This window comes from Idiotropiscis lumnitzeri, chromosome 7 (genome assembly GCF_059441095.1).
Source record: "Idiotropiscis lumnitzeri isolate Australia: NSW breed Sydney's pygmy pipehorse chromosome 7, RoL_Ilum_1.0, whole genome shotgun sequence".
Lineage (NCBI taxonomy): Eukaryota > Metazoa > Chordata > Actinopteri > Syngnathiformes > Syngnathidae > Idiotropiscis > Idiotropiscis lumnitzeri.
In genome coordinates this window covers 15,962,704-15,988,333 of record NC_142397.1, presented here as the reverse complement: position 1 = coordinate 15,988,333, position 25,630 = coordinate 15,962,704, and the positions used below count along the sequence as shown (strand labels likewise).

At 39.7% G+C, this 25,630-nt stretch overlaps 1 protein-coding gene across 1 annotated transcript in view; it reads right to left on the bottom strand.

Annotated features, from left to right (window-relative positions):
* Positions 1-9,623: 9,623 nt before the first annotated feature.
* Positions 9,624-25,630, bottom strand: part of igsf11 (immunoglobulin superfamily member 11) — a 98,502-nt gene continuing 82,495 nt past the window's right edge. Inside the window, exons 4-8 of the mRNA XM_088300768.1 lie at positions 18,752-18,959; positions 17,866-18,021; positions 16,471-16,593; positions 14,441-14,588; positions 9,624-12,667 (exon numbers count right to left, since the gene is read on the bottom strand). Of these exons, the coding sequence (XP_088156894.1) occupies positions 12,100-12,667; positions 14,441-14,588; positions 16,471-16,593; positions 17,866-18,021; positions 18,752-18,959 (1,203 nt within the window). The 3' untranslated portion in view covers positions 9,624-12,099. The remainder of the gene's footprint in view (positions 12,668-14,440; positions 14,589-16,470; positions 16,594-17,865; positions 18,022-18,751; positions 18,960-25,630) is intronic.

The following is a 25,630-nucleotide window of genomic DNA, read 5'->3' as shown; positions in this document are numbered from 1 at the left end:
GGCATGCTGATTCCAAAATTGCAGCCTTTTCCCCCTAGCTTTCCAGTTTTTTCGACACATCTAACAGCATACCCTCCAGATGAACAAAATTCCACTGATTGGCTGTTGTAAGACTGTAGTGAGAAGAGCTGATTACAATTGGACTTAGCTAAAGCTATGAAGCAACTTTCTTTGTGCAGTCACAGTGAGGAGTGTGCAGCTCCCAATAGCTCAGTACTATCAAAATCTGCAAACGGAAAGTTCATGTTATAACATGGGCATATAGTATAGAGACAGTTTTGGATTTTCCACCGAATAAAATTGTTAAAAACATCTGTCAAACCCCATCCAACTGTCACTCGTATGGTAACCTCTGGAATTTGCAAAATGACAATACCTTTATCCTTTGCATGTTTTTGCTATTTCGTTGTTTTTTATCTCTATTTATCTATATTACATTAGCATGGACTGTACCAAATTCTACCACAATATAAATAACTGTACAAAATAGGATGTGTAGTGAAGCAATTAAGCAAAAAAAAAAAAAAAAAAATCGATTGACTGACATCATGAAGTAAAGTAGATTCTGATGGAAGTAATTTGAAGTGGAAATGAGACCTCTTGTTCTAATACTAATCTGGTTATCTGGGGGAAAAAAAAAACAGCCAGTAGTGAAGAACTTGTGCCCCCCTTACTTTCACCGCCCTTTTTACATAATCTACGCTGACAAAAAGCATCTCTGTTTTCCTGTTTCGAAAAGTCATTCCGTTAACCGTTTACAGGGATTGCCCAAACTACGTTTCACAAACACATATTGTCTTTGTAAAACCTTCTCGAGAGTTCCGAGCAGCGAGGTAGACAAGGCCTTTATGATGTAGGCTATGTCTACAGCCACGGTTTTGAAAATATAAAGTCAACATTCTTTCTAACATTGTAATTACGTTCAGTAAAGGTTATCCATATGCTAATTTAAAATGTATTTAAAATGATGAGTGAGAGCAGCATGATGGAATATTATGGCTGGCACATCTGTCTCACAGTCAAGATAATCCCAGTTCCGTCCCTCCTCAAGTGTGGTGTTTGCATATTATTCTCTGTATTTAGGTGGGTTTTCAATGGTTCTCCTGCTTCCTCCCACAATCTAAAAACAGTACACCTCCTTCATAGGCAGGAAGCCCACGAGCATCAGCTTGCCTTTTTTTTTTTGACAATTATCCGCAATGGGGCACAAACCGTGTCGCTCCCAGCTCCAAAGTCCTTACAGATGAGCTACTACTGCCCCAGAAATTATGGATGGATGGATGGATAAAAGAATGTGGAAAATTTATTGCACACATTGAGAAACTGTTATTGCAAAGCTTTTGACTTTGACTTCCAGAGACTGAGCTGGCCTTCTGGGAGTTCACGTTCCATTTTGTTTGAATGAAATTTCTTTCCCAGAATAGTAGTTTAAATTGCAAGGTCAAACATTAAAGCAGAATCAATGGATGAATGACTCTGGAAACATGACATATAATTGCATGAAAGCCCCACTAAAAGCAAGCGCCTCTACATATACTTCTGCAGAGTGCGCTTTAATGATAGGACTTCTTTTCTTTGGTTGTCTTGATACTTATTTCGCCTATACAATGGTTAGGGGAATATCATAGAACATTTCCAATGTATGTTCCAAGCGAGAAACATTTAATAATTCATATAGCCTCCAATGTTTGTCACAGCACATTTCCAAGAACACAATCCAGTCATCTTTTATTGTAAATCCAGTTGCAAAACTGTGCCACAAGTCATGAGTTACATGCTGTCATCGCCTAGAAAAAGCAGATGTAACAAGTGAACAATTATTTGACTGAACAGTGCTTCCTTTTTCAAAACCTCACGAACAGACAGATGAGGTGCTTTTGATAAACCGTTCACGTCAAACTGTGAGGAGCTTCCTCAGGATTTTGTTCCAGACGCGTGTGTGTTGTGAGGATTCTTTGTGGAGGTGCAAGTGTGTTTGAAAGGAAATGTGCAAGTTTCTGTTTAAACTTGTTCTCTCTGACTTTGCCCTAAAATTTCGTGAAGAAAGAAGTCCTGGACGCAAAAGAGTATTCTTTAAAGCAGGGGTGAGCAAACATTTTTATTGGCGGGCCACAATGGATTCTAAAATTTGACCGAGGGGCCGGACTAGGAGCAGATGGATGGAGTGTTTTGGTAACCTCACCTCTATGGAGAAAAAAAAGTACATTTAATTTTAAGTGCTAATGAACAAAAGCATCACAACAAAATATCTGTTTTTGAAAAACCAGAGTATTTAGAACATAACACATTAATAAGGTTTATTCATTTAATTTTTTTCAAGTTCGGCGGGCCGGATTAAAACGTTTAACAGGCCGCATGTCGCCCCCGGGCCGCAGTATGCCCACGCCTGCCTTAAAGGCTTCCTCAAACTAATATTACTCATGGTGCTATGCCACCTCACTGGTGACGACAAACTATCGTGTTGGTAGCATCAAACTCAATTTTCCAAAAGTCCACTCACTTAAAAAACTAAACAAAACAGAGCAGCAGTTCTCGCTGATAACGTGATCTTTTGGTGCCCACATTGGTTTATGTTGATGCTTATCTCATCAAGTGGTTGCACAAAATAAAATAATAATGAGTAGATTTTAAAAAAAAAAATCGCTGAATCCAGATGATCTTTTTATGAGCAACCTCTCAATGAAAGAAAATTAAGTAAATTCAACAGCCCATTTTTTTCACTGTGGCAACCAAATCAAATTGCAAGCTAGGATTCGTAATTTTCCGGATGTGAAATTGTTTTTAAAAAACCCATTATTGATTAAGGAAAATGCTCATCATCCAATTTGAATTTGCCAGTCCGTTCAATTTCATGCTCCAAATAAATCAAAGCTTTTGAAGAAATTCAGTTTATGAAAGCACTAATAATAGACTTCAGTGAGGTAACAGGTCCAGTCGCTTCTAAAGTCCGTGAATGAAAACGCCTGAGAGGAGCATTAAAATAGAAACTTAGGGACTACTCTGCAGTCATGGCAACATGTAGCTGCTCATTTAAAACGCGTGTGTTGTATATTGTGTTTGAGAGTATGCACAAAGTTTGGCTTTGAAATCAGATTGAAAAACAATGAGAAATAAAATCATAAATAGCTCTTACATTTGTAAAACCCATATATAGAGAAAACAAATATGTTTATGTTTTTGTACATTATGTATTTTGCGAGTCTTGCACCTTGATTTGTGATGACTGCTTACCTGTTTTTTCTGTACCTTAAAGACTATTAAAAAGCCAAAAAAAGGCCTCTTTATCAATATCTTGGGTATATTTTTTTTTAAAAATATTTATGCATAAGGAAGAAATTAACAAGTGACACAATCCATTTTCCTTTCACAGTGGACTTTGGGTTCGATTTTCACTCCCATCCCATCCCACCACCACAGAAAAAAATTCCCTCCTGTCCCAGTCCTGGACCATAGTATAAAAAAGTAAATCTTGTCCTGTCCCGTCCCAGTGAAAATGACTCCCATTCCGTCCTGCTCCCATTCAGAATGAAAGTTTTGGAGGTCAGGTACATTAAAAATGTATTGTATTGAACATTTTCTATCCCTTTTTTTCCTCCCTATTATACTCCATATTTGATGCAACCATTTTTTTCCAACTGTATAATCCCGTTCCTATCTGCTCCTGTGTACTTTTTGTCCCATACTATGATTAAAGGTAAAATTGTTCCTTGAGTACCTTGAGAAAATTCACATGAGCACACCTAGAACATTTCCAACAAGAAGGCCAGAGCAGAGATTTGAAGCCCAAACTGTGAGGGATACATGCTAACCACTCGTTTATTCATTAATTTCTAAAAAAGAAAATATGCAAAGCAGTAATGCTGCTATTATTAGACCAATACATACAAATGATACCTTGTTCTATGAATGGGTCCATTACGGCTGTATCACACAGCTGTGCCACAGAGACCCCCAAACCAGATCCCGCTTCCTACCCAGGTCTTGTAAGTGTGTCGTACTTTGATATATCGCACCACTTTTGGGCTGCACATCTGACGAGTAAGCAGTGGGGAGCATTCAACAATGCAGAGCTCACTTTGATGCCGATGATTTGTAACTGGAGTAAGTTAATGGGCCACATATGGTTTCTCATTTATTCATATGTGTAGATAAGCTGCCAGAGTTATGAAAAGACAAATTTGTGTAAATCGACACCGAGAAGTAATGCACTTTTGCTGCTCATCGGTCAAGCTATCGCTTATTTATGTTTGGGGTTACAGTAGAGGTCAAGCAAGTTAACAGGTTGGGGTGATGATTGTGGATATGGACTCAGGAGCAATATTTCCATGCTCGATGACATAGAGGTCCGTTATAGAGAGTTGAGGTGGAAAATCATGTGATTATCTGAGCAAACAGAGGAGGAGGCGGGCAGAGAACCAAGTGCGGGGCAAAAGATTAGGTCAGGATCATAAGACTAGTTGAACCTGGCAGAGATGATGACAAATGTGTTGGCACCAGACTCAAAGTCAACCAAAATTGAAGTTCAACCAGTGCCATGGAATAGATTGGGGAAAAAAATTCTAGCTACCACCGACTATATATTTTTTACACTCTCCAGGATGTCAAGAACAATTTATTCAATTCTTGTGTCGTCCCAGGGTTGTGTAAGGTTTTATGTTTTGATCTAAGCGATACTGCTGTTCCAATTTATAAGAAACTAAACAAATAACACACGTGCACACTCACGCACACACACCTATTTATATCCTTTGTGGATGCTTGCTTAGTTACCGCAGGCAACAGTGAAACGAGTGCGGCATATTGAGCATAAATATATTAAACAGTGTGCATGCATTTTGTATGCCTGTATTTGGCTTTATAAAGCACACATCAAGTTTGTAACTCATATTTATACAACTATATACAAAAATATCACCCCAGTCATACACCACTCACTGCTTCTAGACTCTTTCAAATGGAATTTTATCAAGCTGAGTTAAATCTTTCGATACAACCGTGCAACAACAAAAAAACAATTTCATGGGTTCAGTGACAATAACTTCTATTTCAAGTGGCACTCAAAATAAATAAACCCTCATTGTAAATTGTCTTCAAAATGACCAAACTTGAGATGACTAGATATCAATAAATATTGGTTGCTTGCAATTCAATTGATGTGTTGAGATCATGCTAGGTTCACACCAAATACGTTTGCAAGGGCGATGGATGGATTGGATTATGATGGAAAGGAAGAATTTAATTAACATTGACTTTTTGGATCCCAGCTGGTAAAACAACAAGAGCCCGATGAAATTGAAAGTGTCTGCTTATGCTTTAGTTGGATGGTGCCTGAAAGGTGGTCTGAAAAAAATCTTAAATGCTGCAACATTATTTCTTTCCTTTGTTTGATCTCGTTTGGGTTCATCATTATTTACCCCAATCTTATGAACTGACTTTTCCTGCTCAAAGTTAAATGTGTTATCCTTCTCATCTAAACTTCAAATCATCTATCACAGAGATGAAACGTATTTTATCAAACAGGTGCCACTCTTCTCTCACTGACCTCTGCCTGTAAGTTAACAGCATTGGTAGAACTTCTAATCATGTGAGAAAGATGGACTTCTGAGTATAAAGGTGTGTAATCTAGCAGTAACACCTTGCTGACCTTCAAACTAACAGTCAGAGTCCAGAATTATTGAAGTAATAAGAACCTTTGAGGGGAAAGTGAGAGCAGATATAGCCTATATAGTTCAGATTTCTTGAAAATGATGTAAATTTATTAATAAGTTAATGACGAAAACCTCCAAGAGAGGTTAGTTTCCATTAAAGAGCATCAGAAACAATTAAGATCTCTGCATCAAAAATAGACAAATGAACAACAATCATACTTCACCCGTTAGCTGAAAGTTTGTGATGGGTAAATGAAGCTTCAAATTTGCATCACTGAGTTGACACGGGGCCAGGCTGTTTATTAGGGATGGCTGCAGTACTGTTAACAAACCCTGTAGAAAAGGCTGCTCAGAGACTGTGACACCGGCTCCTTTAAGAGGGCGGAGTTTAGTGCTCCAACTCAGTAGCGTGGGCGTGGGTGCGTGTATATAAGAAGGAGGAAGGGGGAGAATCGTGTCAGTCTGTCTATCGAGTTAAGTTTGAGTTGTAGTCCACATTTATCCTGCTTTGAGTTGTGCGTGAGACAAGTAAGTTACAGCATTAATACCACTGTTCGTTTGTCTGTACAATCCACGTTTCACTGCTAATTAGTAACATGCAATGTTCCATGTTTATTATTTTCCCTTTAGAACCACACGAATAGAGCGTTTTGAAGTGTCAAGAAATGTGTGCTTTGACTGCAACTTATTAAAAGACCTGAACCACAAGACCATCTCCTCATTATTGGAGTTCTAACCGGACTCTCAACAGCGATTTGCATACTCCTTCCAGCACTAGTTAGTTACATATTTTTCAAACCCTAAAACATCAATGCAATGCAATCACATTAGCGCTACATTATCCATCAGACTGTGACTTAAAAACGATGTTTCAAACCGATTCATTTGTAAGGTTTAATAACTCTCCATTGTTACCAGGGATTGTGAGCTTTAGTTTACACAATGGCACAGTGGCCGACTGGTTAGCATGATGACCTCACAGTGGAGAGGTCGTTTCCTCCGGGTACTATGTTTTCCTCCCACATTCCAAAAATATACAAAATATGTAAAATATGTTACAGCAGCAAGCAAAGATATAGATCACACAGAGTCGGCGGCGTAATGTAGCCATTAATGTATAACATTAGCAGCAGACATTCACAGTATAAACGTATCTAAGTGTAAGGAAACACTCCTAATGCCTGTCCATTATACAGAGGGGGAAACGCTGTAATGATAAAAACTACTGAATGATTGAAAATACTGCAATGATAAAAATATTGCAATGATAAAAGTGCTGTCATGGTAAGAGTACTGAAATGATAGAAAAGTACTGCAATGATAGAAAATACTGCAGTGATAAAAGTACTATAATGGTAAAAAGTACTGCAATGATAAAATATACTGCAATGGTAAAAGTACTGTAATAGTAAAAGTACTGCAACGATAGAAAAATACTGCAATAGTAAAAGTACTGTAATAGTGAACGTCCTGCAATGGTAGAAATACTGCAGTGATAGAAGTACTGTTATAAGAATACTGTAATGGTAAACAAAATACATCATTGGTCGTTGTTTAAGTACACCCTTGGCTGAAAGTACAGTAGTAGTTAATATTGCATCCTAGGACTGCACAATTGCACTAATGCCCTCCTGTTTGTAGGCCTGACCCAATGTTCTTGTTAAAAAGCCTGACAGCAGTCAGCAGGAAGGAGCGGCGAAATCTCTCTTTGGTACAGCGAGGGTGTAACAGTCTATCACTGAAGGAGCTGTGGAGTGTTCTCAGAATGTCATTGAGTGGGTGGGCTGGGTTGTCCAGCATTGATGACAGTTTTGCCGTCATCATCCTGCCCCCCACTAAGTCCACAGAGTCCAGGGAGCAGGACAGAGCTGGCCCTCCTCACTAGTTTGTCCAGTCTCTTTTTGTCCCGGCCCGAGATGCCTCCTGCCCAGGAGACCACTCCATAGAAGATGACTGATGAAACCACCGAGTCATAGAAGTTCCTGAGGAGTGTTCCCCGAACGCCAAAGGACCTCAGCCTCCTGAGTAGGAAGAGTCTGCTCTGACCCTTCCTATAGAGAGTGTGGTAAATTTCGTTGTTGATGTGCGGGTCTGGCTCAGCTCCCCTCCGGACAGGTCGCCAGGCAAGGTTGGCTTGGTGATGGAAAAAACCTCTGACACACACCGGTGGTTGGAAAAAGATTTTATTGATCTCAGCTGATGTCAGAAGTTCCCGAAAGAAAAAATGTGTCCCCCTCTCGAGCCTTCCCTTCTTATAGGGAAGGCAAACAAAAGACATGAATATCTAATTCTCCCTTATTGCATATGCATTCTTATCCTGCTGCCCCTTAACTGAACTTTTCACCAGCCTCCTATGGGTGCGAGGTACGGACCCCCTCCTTGGGGCGTCGATGACCCCTGTTCAAATCCCTGACCCTTCGTAAATAACGTTGAGGCCCGATGCCTCTCAAGACTGTAACTTATATCTTAGGGAGGTCCAACCCAAGCCTTGGTATTCCTAAAAGCAGCAATCTCGTCATGGCCATAAAATGAGTTGTATATGTTAGGACTTGTGAAAATACACTACAAGAGCGTCTGTGTTGTCGCTCCAGTCCAGTTTATTGTTCAGATGAACACCCAGGTACTTGTAAGTTGAGACCCTCTCAACGTCTGTTCCCTGGATATTCACTGGTGCAGGTGGAGAGTGCCGACGCTTGCGGAAATCCACCACCAGCTTTTTGGATTTCCCAGCGTTGATTTGGAGGCGGTTCTGCTGACACCAGTCCACGAACCCCTGCGTAACCCCTCTGTACTCCCGATCGTCACCGTCAGTGATGAGGCCGACAATCGCAGAGTCATCAGAGAACTTCTGCAGGTGACAGGTTGTGGAATTGTATTTGTAGTCCGAGGTGTAGAGGGTGAAAAGGAAGGGAGCCAGAACAGTTCCCTGCGGCGCTCCCGTGCTGCAGAGGAGCACGTCAGAAACACAGTCCTGTGTTCTCACGTACTGTGGCCGGTTTGTGAGGTAGTCGTGGATCCATGTGATGAGGTGGTGGGCCACTCCCGCCTGCTCCAGCTTGTCTCCCAATAAGGCGGGCTGGATGGTGTTGAAAGCACTTGAGAAATCAAAGAACATGATCCTCACCGTGCCCCCCCGCCTTCTCCAGGCGGGAGAGTGAAGAGTGGAGCAGGTAGATGATGGCATCATAATGATGCAAGTGTGAACACAATAAAACTTGTATTGTTAAATGAATACCTCTCTGACAGTGTCAATCAAAAATAAGCATTATTTTGTTTGTAAAGGTAAAGCATTTGATACATCTGTTAAATTGTCCCGTGTATCAATTAATGTCACTGATGATTGTACGTGTGTTTCAACGCTACCATCTAGTGGTTCATTTTGGAAGCGCATACAACCAGCCATCCATTTTGGATTCTGCTTGCTCTCACGGGGGTTGCTGGTGAGATGCAGTCAGAAGGTAAGGCAAGGTACACTCATTCATACCTATGGGCAATGTAGAGTCTTCAATTGCACAAGCCTGCTCGTCTTTGGAATGTGGGAGGAAGCCAGAGTAACTGGACTTACCCCATGAATGCAATGATACTCATTTTTTTGTATTAATTAAAAAAATAAGGACAACAATTAGAATACCTTTCATCAAATAGATACATGATGTAGATTTTGAAAAATACTACTGAAAATTCTACTTTACATATAGCCAGCACTATACAAAAATCAAAATATTTGTTATTACGATTTATGATCATATATGATTAAAATGCAAGTTTGCAGGCTATAGACGATTATGGGTGCAAGGACAGTGCTATTCATGCCATGGTGCCTTGTAATACAGAAATTTTTTTTAAATTATTTTTCCATTTTCCCTCCATGGCAGCACGCTCCACTAAGACATGACTCATTTTATACGGGCATCACAGTAACCATTCAAGAAAGGAGACAGACATACACACTGAAAAACACACTAAGGTTGAAGATTGTATCAACAATATTTTATTCTCTACAAGTTCCAGTGTTATGTTTCCTATTTGACATTTCAAACCAACAGTCAGAAGAAATTGATTACTTTACATATTTACAAATTGGTTTGGTCATTATTTACTCTAACACCTCGTTGTAGACGCCAGGTCATGGACACAGGACGTCAGTAGGTTATTAACCATTTCCCCATTCGGCTCTTCAAGGTGGCCAATCTCGCTTGACTAATAACAACAAAAACTTTAGAGGTCGTCTCAGTGTTAACAACCACGGTGAGGAATATTGGCTGAGATGCTGAAAAAAATCTCAATGAGCTTCATTTGGAAACACTGACAGATAAATAAGAAGGGACGAGATTATATGTGTGCATTTGTCATTTTTGGACCTTGGAGTCTGGATGTGTTTTAGTAGCATGAGCGATTTTAAAGCAAAAAAAAAAAAAAAGCATGTGCGATGAGTCCACATTGGATATACACAATATTAGACTAGCTAATAAACGTATTCTAATCATTTTACCCAGCTGACGTTTTCCATCTTGTTTTCTTTTAATTTGGGTGAAGAATGGCACATGACTGCATGGATTTACATACATTAGGTACAAACAGAATTATAAGTCAGATCCAGTTTCAACCCAGTGTAAATAACTCCTACATGATGACACAAGAAGGTGACAGTGGCTCAGTGCATTGCAATTTTGTTTCCAAGACAAAATGAGATTTTTCAATTACAAATATTAAAATATCCGTGAAACTACAATACAAATAAAAAGCATGAACTCTTTCAAATAATTGCGGCATAAAGTTTTACGAGAAGACTTTTAGTATGTTGCATTAAGTTAACACAAAAAATGTAAAAGCTGAGTCCATCTGCTGAAAATTTGGTTAAAATATAAACACATTATATATTCCTACCATGTACAGCATAAACAGACCGGGTTTACCTGCCTTGTGGAAACAAATGTCGATATTCATGACTAAAATAAAGATTCAAATAAAAAAAGCAATAACATCCCTTCAGTGAATCAGCATTTTTTTCTTTCTGTGCCTCTGCCGCCACAAAATGTTAAGACGCACGAGTCAAATTGAAATGTTTTCTTTGACTCTAGCCTACAGTTGTAGTTACAATATGTACAGTAAAAAAACAGTAGGTGCTTTCCATTGTAGGGGGTGGAGGAAATATTTTCAAATATGTATTTGTTCCTTTATAAAGCGTTAATCAAATAAAACATAGTTTCTAAGAAGCAGCACAGAGGTGACAAACCAGATTTAGGACATTTCACAACGGTGAAATTAAAAAAACAAAAAACAAAGCAGGATCCGAGCACTCAAACTTTGGAATTACCAATATTTCATTATTCATCGGTGTACAATTAAAGTATGCATCTCCATTTTCCCCAAAATACCAAGAAAATATATATTTTTATTCAAAACACTAAAGATAAAAAAAAAATGGCGATGCATACTTTGAAGAGTGACATCATGTTCCTCTGTCCATCATGTTAAGAGTTGTATGGGTAAAGCATTTCAGCAACAAGACAGTTCTTAACAAGATGGCTGTCTATATTGCTCTAAAAAAGTGCATAACGATATTTAGAACATTTTCATTAAATTAAGTATTCTGTATTTTGCAACGTATTGCTAGTGATGGGTAAATCATCAAATCTGCTTCATGAAGCAGTAGTAGTATTTTTGGACTCCTGTAGATGACACTCTCTGTTCAACATTGGGCTGAAAGCACACTGACTTGACATATTTTAAACCCTTTATTTAAACCAACAGTGCCATCTAGAGGACTCAAAAATACTGGTTCACGAAGCCAATTTGAAGCTTTATTTTCCCATCACTACTATTGCACCGATAAAACCTGCCATTCTCTTCTCTTCTAAGGCCATTGCAACCACTGTATCATTCTTATATTTGTTCATCTGAAAGTAGCTTCCAACAGACAATGAGACATTCACATTTTCAAACCTTAGTCATTTTCATCACCGGATCCCAATTTCTGAATTTGTTGAACATAAACTGTGGCCAAAAAAGATTCCAATACATAGACCACATGCATTTATGAAAGAATTTGCACCATGCAGGGATTGAAACGCCTGCATTGTTTTGGGGAAAACAGTTAAACCAAAAATTATAAAACCATCCAACAAGAAAAAAAAACTCCAGTAATTGGATGATTTAATTCCAGTCTTCTACTTCCAAATAAAAAGGTAGGATCATATCAATAAATAAATTGGCATTGTATGAACTCTGCACTGCAAAATTCTACTTTGTTTTTAGAATTAAAAAAAAAAAAAAAAAAAAAAAACATCAGCACACAGCGTAGAGAAAGACACAGTTGTAATAGTAAAATAAAGGACAGCAGGCTGTTTCAGCCCATATTCAGTTTGGTTTTCATCATTGGATTAAAAAAAAATTATAATAACAACCAAAAACTAAGTCCTGCTTTCAAAGAGTTAAGCAAAAAAGGTTTTCAGACCAGCGAGCCAGCTCTGCTCTGCGCGGGCACCATGACGGGCACCGCTCCCATCCGCTCCAACGTGGCCTGGCTCACGGCGTACGAGTGCGTATGCTGCCCGTGCGTGGGCGTCACCACTGGCTTTAGGCTCACGGAGCCATTGCTGCGCACCATGGTGGGGGGAGATGGGGCAGAGTTTGTGGTGACCACCAGGGTCTTGGGTGGCGGGAGTGTGTGGCTGCCATTGGCAAATGAGGAAGTTGTTGTCGTGGTGGGCTGAGTGTGGCGAGACAGTGGGACGGAGCCTGGTGCTGTGACGGCTGAGCCGTGTCCGTGTCCGTGTCCGTGTCCTGGGTTCTGTGACTGTCTGTGCCCATGTGTGCCATGGACGGCGGTGGCGAAGGTCTGCCTCGTGTCTCCGTTGTAACGCGTGTACGAGTTGGTGTCATAGTTGGGTTTGGGGTTGTGCCAGTAGCGACTGTTGTAGGTGTTGGTGGAGGTCAGGGTGTCATTCTCTGAAGATGAGGCGTCGGCATGGAACGCTTTCACTGATGACGACCTCTTTGGCGGGAGATCGTCTTCCCTGTGGAGATGAGCGAGTGAGAGGTCGGAGACGTAGGATATTTGCTTTAAAAACAGATATCATCTGGATTGTTTGTGATCGCCACCTAATTGAAGGCCACATAGAGACAAACTCAAGAGTCCTTCATTGCCTCTGCCTTTAAGCTTGTAAGCACAGCGCATGCTCATTTTAATGATTTTATTTTTATTTTAGAGAAGGCAATTATTTCAATTACTTATATATTTCTGTCATTACTGTTTTTGTTTTTTTATCACTATTGTGTCATATTTGCTTTTATCTTATTCTGCATTGTTTATCTTGCCTCAAATTCTGTAGGCTACTTCGGTCCAGATCGCTCTCTTTGTCCCCTACTTCAAAGGGTTTTATGAAATTCATTCATTCATGGATTAACTGATGTGCACTGAGAAGCTACAAATTAATTCCCCGTGTGGGATAATCTGAATTTGTATTCTAGGAAACCGTTGCAATCATAAACAAATATGCAGATGTCACACAATAATAAGGATTCATTTTAAATGAATTATTAATGTTGTGATTGCAGAATATGGTGATTAATCATATGTCCACTAAATTGTGCATTACTTTATTTCATACGATTACGAGTGATGGGCAAATTAATCAAAATGAAAATCTCGTGATATTTTTTACTCCTCTAGGAGGTGTTCTTCGTTTAAATATGAAGGCTAATGAAATGGAAATGCAAGAGTGCCGTCTAGAGGAGCAAATAATGATCACAAGTGCGTCATGAAGCTTCAATTGGCCATCACTATTACTGCACTGTTGAGAAAAAAAAGGTTGGATGAGCTCAAAGTTTCAAGAGAACAAATTTTGAAAAACATTTTCAGTTGAGCAATTCAACTAAATGGTTTAAGTTTTGCTGTTGGGAAAATTGGCTTTCCAGCATGTCATAAAATTGTTTTGGAGCAAACAACGTGCTTTGTTCGTTGTGCTAAACATCAACATTTCCATGAATGTGAATAATTTATATTATACTAGTTCCAGTTTAAATTATTCTTTTATGGTTTCAAAAAATAAAATGCACACATATACCAATCTTGCATATACATTTCCAATACAAGATGAAAAAAAAAAATTAAAATGCAACATTTGGATTTGTGAAGAATTACGAGACTTTTGTGCCATTGTGTGTTTTAGGTATGATTTGGATGAAGGATCCATTGATCGCATTATGCCAAATGTCGTTGCCGTCTGTGACGATTAATGACTGAATGACTTGGAAATCAGTGGATGAGATGAAAGTAGACTCAAAACTTCCACAGTACATTTAGTTCAGGAAAATAAAAAAAAATCAAATAAAAAAACCGATTGTTGGATTTTGCCATGTGATCACTTCGCTTTCTTGAAAAATATTTGGTCCCACTCTGGAGCTTCAGTGTAACAGCTTCCACTCATCTGCGAGGACTTCCGCTAATACATTTGTCATATGTCATTTGTGAGGTCAAATTGTCACTGATTTCACAAAATTTCTGTTCTTCAACGTTTTCAGAATATTGTCAAGAGTTCTATGCAACTTCTTCTTCACCAAACTCAAGAACCCATTTTAAAATTTCATACAATTCTTCAAAGGGTCTCGTAAGATAAAGTGAAAAATAACATTGTTAATCGATGAAGAATGAGCCTGAATACTTCATGAAAAGAGAGAGAGTGGAAGCTCTTACCACCACAAAAATACAAAGTATTTTGGTCCGAACAATGTGGCAATTTTACATTTTAAGCACAATTGTTAACAAAAAATCACAAAAGTATATGAACCTGATCTCGTTGGGTATCTCCTCTTCCTCGTATTTGTTCTTATTTTTCCAGTAGTAGAGTGTGACCACCACCAACAGGCAGCAGATGATGAGTGCCAGCACTCCAGTAGCAATGATCCCTGCTATCAGACCCACACTCTGAGGCTGGGCTAAAGAATGTTGGGGAGAATAAAAAAACATTATACGGATACTGCAAAAATATCAGACTGTCAAAAAATGACATTTAAAGAGCAAACTCTGAACGAAGGCAGACATCCCAAATGCACCGCCTACCACTGCCTTCCAGAAAGCTTCCGACTATCGCGCAACCCGAGTGAGGATAAGTGGAAGAGAAAATGAATATGTAGAATGTACTACAGCTGTCATCTGTGTCTGCTTGAAAAATGTCTGGCGACAAGAACTTCAGTTGTACCTTGAGAAAATAATACGAGAGACTGTCTCAGTCTGTCTTTGCATAATATAATTTTCTGTGGAAACATAATCAAGTCGGTCAGCCGTGATACGGGAATGCAATATACAGTTTGTTGTACACACTCAGAACATTGTAGAAAAGGTTTTGTGCATTCAAAAGGAGCAGGGAGGAAAATCAATCCACAACGTAAGCAGCACTGACGATAAAGATATTGTTGGGCAATACTAGAATTGGCATATTGCTGTTTTAATCATTTTTTTTCTATTTGACATCCATGGATTAATTAAAAAAATACATAAAACAGAAGTTACTCAAAAGTTATCCTGTATTTTAGCATGGTAGTTTTTTTCAGTTAAAACTTATTCTTAGTCAAGTATTCAGAGCAGGAGCGTCGCCAAAAATTGTTCAATGAAGGGGCCAGGGTGACACAATATCTCAGTGAGGGATCGCAAAGGATGGTGGCGCATGCGTCCGTCCGTCATGCTATATTATACCATCCACAGTCGTGGTTTCATGAAATAAAATTCAAACCTATCCATAAAAATGCCCATCACAGTCACAATCAAGCAGGAGCAGGTAAAAGCAACGTTTTGCTGAGCGTAATTTACTAGATATGCATTTTTCTTTACCCTGGCTTCATTTTTATGTACTATCTCATAGTTTACTTCTATCTCATGCACTGACTCGCTTGCTATCCGACACTCAGATTGATCAATTGTCATAGACGGTCGCCATTTTGCATAGTGCCATCATTGGCTCATTTGTTCAAATAATACGTATTGAGAAAGAACTATGACATTTAAATCTCTTAATTCTCCACAACTCTGAGCAATCCTTTTACTTAGTTTTTTCCTGCTTGTGTGTGTGCAAGATTCGTATTTATTTGATTTCACAAAACCATGACTGAGGATGGCATGATAATCAATGACTTCTCTGCCATGCTGTGTGCTTGCTATGTTGAGACAGTAAGGATTTTGATTGATGGTGACTGTGAGAATTATACGTTCTTTGCTTGCAACATTCTTTTGCATTCAAACCAATTGTACATTTATTTGATATATTTTATATTTTCATTATTTAAATATGCATTCAAAATAAATAACTTGGGGTAGAGTAAAAATGGGTCTAAGAATGCTCCACCATGTAAAAATGGCAAAGAAAATCACAGACTTTAAATTTTCCCCCAAGTGTGGGAGTGGCCACAGATTGACAAATGGGGCCACCATGTAGCTCCGCCCCTGTTTTTTTTTTTTTTACTTGAGTCATAATATTCTAAAGTAACAATAATTTTAATTCAGTACACTTTTAGACTACTCTACCCACCTCTGCTTGTCATGCTTCATCAAAACAGAGAAAAAGACGAACTCTTTGACCCTGCTTGACACAGTACACACACCTCATTTTCATGTAGCCCTGATTGTGTCAAATATGCCAAGTTTTGACATTAACAATGTCTGATGCTTACAATGCTTTGCTTGGTGTCATAACCGCTTGACAAATGTCACAGGGAAGGCTTTCGAACTTAACTCCAGTCTTTCATCTCATGTATGAAATGTCTATAAATACATGCAAGGAGTCAACAGAGGCACAGTTATGGAACACCTGTTTGGAGAACTTACGTGCAACAACCTGAAGATTGAGCAGGCATGTGCTCTTGCCGATGGCATTGCTGGAGGTGCACTGGTAGAGTCCTGAGGTACTGGTGCTGATGTTTCTCAGTGTAACAGTGCCCTGCATCTGGTCTGTGGGACACACACAGGTTGCATTGTGATCAAAGCCAGGACATGCAGTATGTTACCCATGACAGACATGTCTGCTTTCATCATGGTAACTGTGTTGCTTCAGAATGAGCTCAATTGAATTCTAAACATTCATTTTGTTACGCAGATTGAGTTGAAGTACTTCTGCCATCAGCCAGTAGGGGGTGCCAGATAGCTTTAGTAGAACATGTTCGACAAGCGGTAGTCTGCACTCGTTCGAAGCGTTGTTGCACTTAGACTGTTTATAGATAATGACTGACTAAATATTCTGCTTTAAAAAATGTAACGGTCTGTCTTGATTGCCTTCAACATTGATGTATTGATTTAACAGTGGGACATGTTCACTACTGTGGTTATTTGTGCTGGAATAAAATTGTATTGAATCAAACTCTGTGGTTATGTGATTTTACTCTAAGTGGCTAAAAAAAGTGCACGCAAATATTACGCACACACACGCACACACAAAAATCCTCAGTATGGCACAGAACAGTTCTAGGCACCACCAACTACAGTCCCAATAAGAAACACAGACAGTAGTTAAATACCTCCATTGACAGTATTTATTGTATTGGATCCTTGTGTATGTGTACCTAACCCACTCAGTATAATCTGCATGTTTGACAACGGTTGAGGATTAGTTTGTTTCACAGAATGAAATGCATGAGTTAAAAGGTTAAACGCACTGTGCAAATGCACTACTCCAACAAAGGCTCCAACAATTGCCTGGATTTTTTATTGCCATGAACAGACTCCGATTTACAGTCATGAGCATTCAGTTACAATTGCGATTTTTTTCTGTAGAAATCGGGAGGCCTCTTTGTAGACGAGCCTTTATTAGACCGGTAGTGTACACACAGTGCAACAGGTGATGAAGGCTGTCTGCAGTGCAAAGGTCACAGCCGGAGAAGAGAGGAGAGGCCACTAAAAAGTACTCTTAGGCTGAATACCAGCTGTCAAGTGACAACATCCAGTTTAACACATGCATGTGCTTCTTGGGTGAAGTGTGACAACGTCAGCAATTGGTAGTCAGCATGAGAGAAAGGGGTGAAAAATAGAATTTCACACCACAAATTCTTGAACACACACACACGCAACACGTTTGTCACTGTCAGTGGAATCAGGATCACGGGACGGAAATCTCCAGGTATGGGAGTGATAATGGTAGGTGGAGTCTACGCTCCCTAACGTGAGTGTTACATTTACCAGCAAAGGTGGGGCAAAAGGGAACCCCGATGGCCAGCTTGTTTCTAGTACCTTGCATGGCGTTGTGCGGCAGCTTGGGCAGCGCGTCTAGCTTCTCCCACGAGTAGGACGGCGTTGGAATACCTTCATCTGAGCTGCAAAACAGGATGATGTCGCTGCCTACATCCAGCGTTCCCTGGATTCGACATGCTGGCACCGAGGGGGGCACTGACAGATGAAAAGAGTGGGAGGTGAGATGGCAATCACAACAGAATGAAAATCTTTACTTTAGTTTATTTTTGATAAACAATATTACATTTACAATTATCATAAATTATTGTCTGTTTTAATGTAGGTAAGTAAAAGTATGGTACTTTATTCAGCAGGTGCATATTCTTCACATTATGATTTGTGAACTGAAGACTATATAAAAAAAACAATCCCTCGACTCGCAAAAAAAAATAAAAAATCTGGCATCTTTAAGTTTGGGGTCCAATTTGATGACAAACCTATAATACACCATAACCTTACAGGAGAGATAACTGTCTTTGACCTTCTCTAATCATTTGAATATACATGTCCAAGTCTCTGTTTGCGCAACTTGCTGCTCTCTAACATTGAGCTGTGAGGTATAATTCACAACAGGTGTTTTATCCATGAATCAATAAATTTCCAGGCTCAGTCGGAATTGATATTTTGACATGATAAGACCAAGCCGTTGCAATGTTCTCAGAGCATAGTGGCCACTGATCTTAGAACGTCACAGTGTGTCTTGAGCAAAGAGCAGCAGAGATACAAAGAGACTGGAAGCATAATGGGAAGGCTTAGATTTGGATGTTCTTGGAAATGTTTCAAAGAAAAGTGGCGTAAAGTACTGAAACATTGAACACGTGTGCATGTGCATTCGAAATGTTAAATAAATTCACCCATGTAGAGTAACGTCAACAATCATAACTACCTAGCACAGTGAGCCCAATAACACCAATATTGCGCCCCCCTCTGTCCGGGAGGTTGTTCACCAGACACTGGTAGGTTCCCGTATCTGACAGCTGGGTGTTGTTGATGAAGATGGAGGCACTTGTACTTGGCATGGTGGACACAAACCCCACACGACCGTTGAGGTGGTTAGCGAGGCTGAACACCTGGCCGCCCTGGTAGATTATCACCTGGGTTTGCACATCACAGAAGGGGGGAAGGGAGGTGGCACCAACAAGGTGAGGGCAAAAGAAATGAAATTATTGACATTGGTGGCAGACAGCCAGTCAAGTAAAACTGCAGTTGAAGGAAAAAATAAACATTGAAGAAAAAGTATATTACTTGATTTTGTGCTTCTTTTCTGCAGAATGTCATTTAGCTTGTTGAATAGTACTTTGGAAGATGAGCAAACATATGCCTTGAATGTCAAATGACACAAAATAGGAGTATTTTACTAAAATCAGATTTTTTTTTTATTAATTACCGTAAGTCTCACCTCGCTTTTTTTGTTGTTGTTTGTTTGCTTTTGATACGGCTCATTCAAAAAAAAAAATCACTAGCGCGTTGGGAGTTGTTCTACACAATGTATGTGTGAAAAGTGAAAAAAAAAAGTAAAAACTCTTGAATATTTTTATAATATATTATTTTACCGATTATCCCATGAATTGATAGAATAATCAGATAAAAACTTCTTTTACATTCAAATGTATTGCTAAATATTTTTTTATTTGGTATTGTTTAATGCAGAAACAAAACCAAACATACAACACATAAGCCATAAATACATGAAAAAGCATGCTGTACTCAACATTTTTGAAACGGAGAGCTTCTTCTTGGGTACTGATTAATGCAAAAGGCTACATTTTTGGGATACAGTTACAGTGGCTCTGAATCGATTATCAAAATAAGTGTCAATTAATTAAATGATCAATTCTAGATTAATCAATCAACTATGGCTCCTCTTGTGAAAGTGTTTATTCGAGTATAGTTAAAAAAACAACAACAACCTGAAATCTGAAGTAAAAAAAATGAAACAAACGGACAAACATAATGAATAAGCGGTCGCTTCTAGTTTTGCAACTAATGAGAACATACAAAAAAAATATACACTACAAGGTGCGTAAGATAAAAGTATCCAATAAATGGAATGCAAAATTGTAAACATTTGCAACTGCAATCTGTTGCATGGAAACATCGCTGTTGTTCGCGCATCCTGTTAGGTTCTCACAGGTCCAAATCGAAGCACGTTTAAAAAAAAAAAAAAAAGGCATTCTTTAAAAGCCTTGCTCTGATTTGGAACAAGCTTTGAACAGGCTCGCTAGTGTGGCCGAGCCCCATGCAAAACAGCTCTCACCCCTCAGCTGGGCTTGCACAAAAGATGAAGAGGACACACACAAACACATGGTTTGTGCACATGCGCACACCAACACACACACAGAGGGGAATCAGAGGGGCCATTCACTTGGCTGAAAAGAGTCCTCATTGAACGGTTCAAAGACCCAGCCAGGGAAACAACCAGTTTCAGTGTGTGCGTCTGTGAGCGTGACAGGGATAGTTTTGATGAAATCTCTGTGCGTGCGCGTGTGTGTGTGTGCGTGTGTGTGTCTACTGTCCTCCACTGCTGCTTAAAACGGTTGTAAATTGCACGGCTGCAATTTCCTGAGTGCAGCGCGCTCGCTTTGTCCTCTTACGTGCAGATGAATGGGCAGCTCCTCAGCTGTGATGAGAGCCTGCAACTTCATCTCCTCCATGTCTGTGTGGTTTGGTATGTCAGGATGCATTCATTTCCCCGTGGGATTGGTATATCAATGCATCTTGGGTTGAGAGTGTGTGATTGCAAAATAACTGTGCCTGGTCCCCAACCACACACACACGCACACACACACACACACACACACACATGTTACGGCAGCACGCATTGACGAGCATCATTCAAGTCTTTGTTGTCACCAAGGCAATCCTGTTTCATACGCTGATGACTTTACAATATAATCTCGACGCTCACTGAAAATGATGCAATCAATTGACCTCACAATTCAACTTTCAGTTTTTGTGTGCGTGAGTGAGCACAGGATTAAAGAGCCAGTGCCAACTTTTGATGCATTTTAGCATGTTCATTCATTATGGGGAAAAAAAGCAAGGAGGGGGCAACAATTAACTATTTCATTATAAATGCTGACAAGAGGACAAGTGAGTTAATCTATTCAATAGTGAGTGATCCAATGTACTGTATGTGTCTAAAACACCTCATCCTCCCGCGTGACCTGCTTGGCTCTGCCACTGTGCACAGACAGAAAAGAGGTCAGCGTAGGCATTCAGATGACGGACAGAGCAAAGAACTCTGCTGGCCCAAGACGGGATATGCCACCGTCTTTCTAACAGTAAACCTCAGCTCCATCATTTCTAATCTAAAGCGTTATATTGCACACGTGAAAGCATTACGACTGTAACTGGTTATTTTCCGATGACCATAGCCTACTTCTGAGCTACCCAAAGGACCTTTTGGCTGCAAACACAAGGGATACTGCTACCGCCTAAATAAAGCCTGAATAAACCTCTAAACCCCCACAGCCTCCCTTCAATTTTCTAACCATAAGCCGTCACTGTTATCTCTTTCTATCCTCTGAGACATGACATCAACATTATGAGCCCTCGCTCACTTTAAACTGCAGGTTTGCCATATGTTCCGCCTGTTCTATTGTCAATCAGGTTTCCACAGCACACAGTGTGCATTTAGATGATCCAGTCCTAACACATAATTTTTTTTTCAGAAATGGTCAACTTAATTTACTTTGATCATCAGCTGTGTTTTATACTTCACATTTTCAAACCAACCAATTATCAATTTTCCACTTCAACCACAGATGAGATAATCAAGCAGCATGTCTTCAAAGAAAAGAGGTGAGATTTGTGGTACAAAAACTTGTGGTTGCTAGCCTGCTCGCCATCTCCAAAGCATCTGACGGCATGCAGACCTCACTCCTCATCCGCACTGGCCATGTGACATATTCATCATACAATTACATCACATTTTGGGACTGCTTTCCTGCCTCAGGGACTGGACGCATTGAAAAATGATTTCCCAAGTTTATTGGGCCAAGACCATCTGTCTGCCAATTGAAGCTTAACAGTAGATGGGTTATATAATAGGACAATGACCCCAAATTAAATCAACAATTGTATGGCTGCAACAGAAGAAAAAGTCATAATTCTAGAGTGACACAATCAGAGTCACAGAGATTCACTTCCGGAACAATCTATCATAATGTCCGTATTTTTTAAATTCTGCCAGGAACATTGTAGCCTTACTCTGTGTGGGGGACCGTTCTAAATACGCGTAGACACAAATTCACCGTCCCCCCCCCACACACACACACTATGAATTAATATTAATGCTTTGAAGAATAAATCAGTCAAAAAAAAAATAATAAAAAATTCACTTTGTGAGGATAGTGAGGATAAGCAGTACAGAAAACGGATGGATGGATGGATTGATGGATGAAAAGATGTACATCCGCAGAACCACATGTTATGGCCATAATGAGGTCACGTTTAGAGATTTCCGGAGCAACATACGGACAATCCGTAACAGTTGGCAACTCTGGAGTCCTGATCACAACAATAGAGATGCTGTGGCGTGACCTCAAGAGCACGATTCACACCAGACATCTCCGTAATTTTGCTGAAGTAAAACATTTTGGAAAGAAGGATTGGTCAAAAATGACTCCTGACTCTTGCGCAGGCCTGATCTGGAACTACAGGCAATGTTAGGTTGAGTTTATTGCTGCCAAAGGATGTTCAACAAGCCATGTATTTTTCTACCTTAAGATGAAAAAAATAATAATAATAATTAACTAAATTTTATGTGGTCATGTCTTTGCATGAAAGTAAGTAGGAGTTCGTAGACTACACATCTACCGGTACTTACATTTTTTTGATGATTTTATTTTGCGCAACCACTTGATGAATTCAAATTGAGCACATTCCACACACATTTCCCCCCATTGTGTACAAAACGTTTTAGTAAAAAAATGGAAACCTTTAGCTCTTTGTGTCATATTTTTTTCTGTCGTCTGTCAATTAATTTCTTTTTTTTTTATTCCAAGAAGATATTGCAGAAAATATGAAATTGCCAGATGGACTATAACATATATGTAGAATGCAAGAGCACACCTTTATTTGACTTGCATAATAACAATTCATTTGTCAATGCTACTTTAAAAAATATGGTCTATGGCAAAGGCACCAACGATCCCTAAAGACGCATTATGTATGACCAATGCAAGCTGAATCCGAAGGTTCCATACTTTCACTGCAAAACTGGCCAGTATACCTTAGAGGCTTTTGAACTCCTACATTTGTAAAAATCAACACAGTACACAACATCTTTGATAAGCAAACACAAATAATAACCCGGTTTACTGACAATAAAAAGATCAAATTCAAATAGCTATTGCATCAAAGAGCTAGGAATGGAATATGATGTCCAATGAAATAAGTGCTTGCTCGTATATAAACAAAGAGCCACCATTTCTTGTGCTGGAGTCTTTTGATGTGGTTTGACCAACCATTATTCAGTCCAAATCCAAAAAGGGAAAGCATTTTTAAAATCTTAAAAGGTTCTTTTTATCTGTGAAACATCTCACATAAATCAGGCATTTAACAGTTTTGGTGATAATATGTGTTTGTTTACTCCAATAATCTCAACACAGTACCACACACGTTAGGATTTTCTTCCACCGCAGATCTGAAGTAGAAATCTCAAATGATCACACGTGATCTTCCCAAAATGAATAAAAGATCGTCCTTCACCACGAGATTCCCACTGCCGCCTCAATTTTAGGGCCTCTGCAACTCAGAGCTGATACCACACAATGTCCAAACCTACTTTCTGCAGAGTTGGGAGAGGCTGCCCACGACCAGATTGTGACACCATATCCTTCGCGCTCGTCCACACACCGGGCTAACATTTTAACAGAGGCGTTGAGAGTGACTACTCGGCAAGCCAGCAATATTCTTTTCAACTCACCACCCTCCAATCTACTCACAGGGACTCCTAACTTTCCGTGAACTGTGTTATTGCGTGAAGGCCACTCCCATCTCGCATCAAGAGGAAATCCTTGAACTTTCACAAAACATCCAAGCACATGCCCATCCACTACAACCCGTGCATGTCACAGGTCATCCACATATCCTTCCAAACAGTTTGCTTCACAGCCTCTTCGGCTATAGTCCGAATCAACAGGTCTTCTGAGTCAAGCATACGCCATTGGCGTTTGACCTGCATTGACGGGAGGGATCTTTCAAGTCTGATCAGGCAAGCCAGCCATCTCAGACACATGAATATAGCAAACCATTACTCGGGGGATGAGCAAGTTGAAGCCAGTCCTTCACAGCTCTTCGGATCATCCTGTCAGTCTAGGCTAGCTTCGTTACTGGCATCTTATCCATGTCCACCCGATAAATGATCCTCGGAGGGACATAGGAGTTCGGTATCGTAAGCCTCTGCGATGGTTTCAGAGGAACACCTTTATGTTTCGTAACCATTCTTCAATAGTGCTGTAATGTTAGAAATAGTGCCTAGTCGCGGTCTAACTTGTACACCCAGATAACGCACTGATAACGGGTTGCACCATGTGGGTCAGAGACCCACACATTGTCCAAGGCTCACGTGCAATAACCGTTCCGCTCACCATCCAGAAACCGTGACATTTCTTGGGCTGGACACCGAGCCCAGAGATGCAAAATCAGCCTACTTGTCTTTGTCTGTGTACCTGGCCTAAAACAACAATACTTTATTGATATGGGAAAATTCAATTGCCACTGTTTTACTATGCGTAGGAAATAGATTCATCCTTTGATGGATTGGAATGTTCGGATGAGGATCAAAATCTGATCATCTGAAATACGTTGACAGATGTTCTCTATTACAGATTAACGTCATTTTTGCACCACAGCTTATCACTGACCTCGATATAACCGGAGCAGTGGTTGACGTCAAACTGTAACATTATATGTTTCTGTATTTAAACAGCTGCCAAAAATATTCTTTCAACACTCTTAACTTTAATGGTGAATGCGACTGCTCACAGTTACAATTCACATAACACAGTCTGTAACACATTAATGTATATATAATACACATACACACCCCTTTTTTAATAACGCGTAACAGCCATATCGAAAGTATCCGATCTGCTAGTTAGCAGCTAGCACAAGAAGCTAGCCAAGAGTAGTCTAAAACATTCCATGGTAAAGTATGGCCTGGGGGCCACATCCGGCCCGCCCACAGTCTCTGACCGGCCCTCACAAAGACCATGATGTCAAAGTAAAATATAAAATATGTGCTGCTTTCATTTCATGTGCACACATGTGGAGAACGTGCATATCTGTCTACACAAATTGCAATTTACTGAACCAAGACAAAAATGCTTTTTGTAAATTAATTAAAAATAATATAGACAATTTTAAGGTTAGCATGTTGGCTTAGCCCCCGGCAAGCGTTCCAATTTATCATGTGGCCCCTTTGCCACATTAATCACCCAACCCTATTCTAAAGTCAACCGATCTGTGTTCGATGTTTCATATTTCATCATCTAACCATTTCTATCAATCCATTTTTTTGATACAGCTTGCCTTCATTAGGGTCGTGGGTGACTTATAACCTATCCCAGCTGACACTGGGCAAGAGGCCCAGGGGTTGTCGTCGGGTATTCGATACGGTGTTTTACCAAAATTATTCATGACCAAATCCTTGAAATAGAATACAAAAATGCACAGTTAACCTTGTACATTGGTGGCTGTAGAACACACAAACACGCGACACAATAAAAACTCATAACATCAAGCAAAGCACACAAAA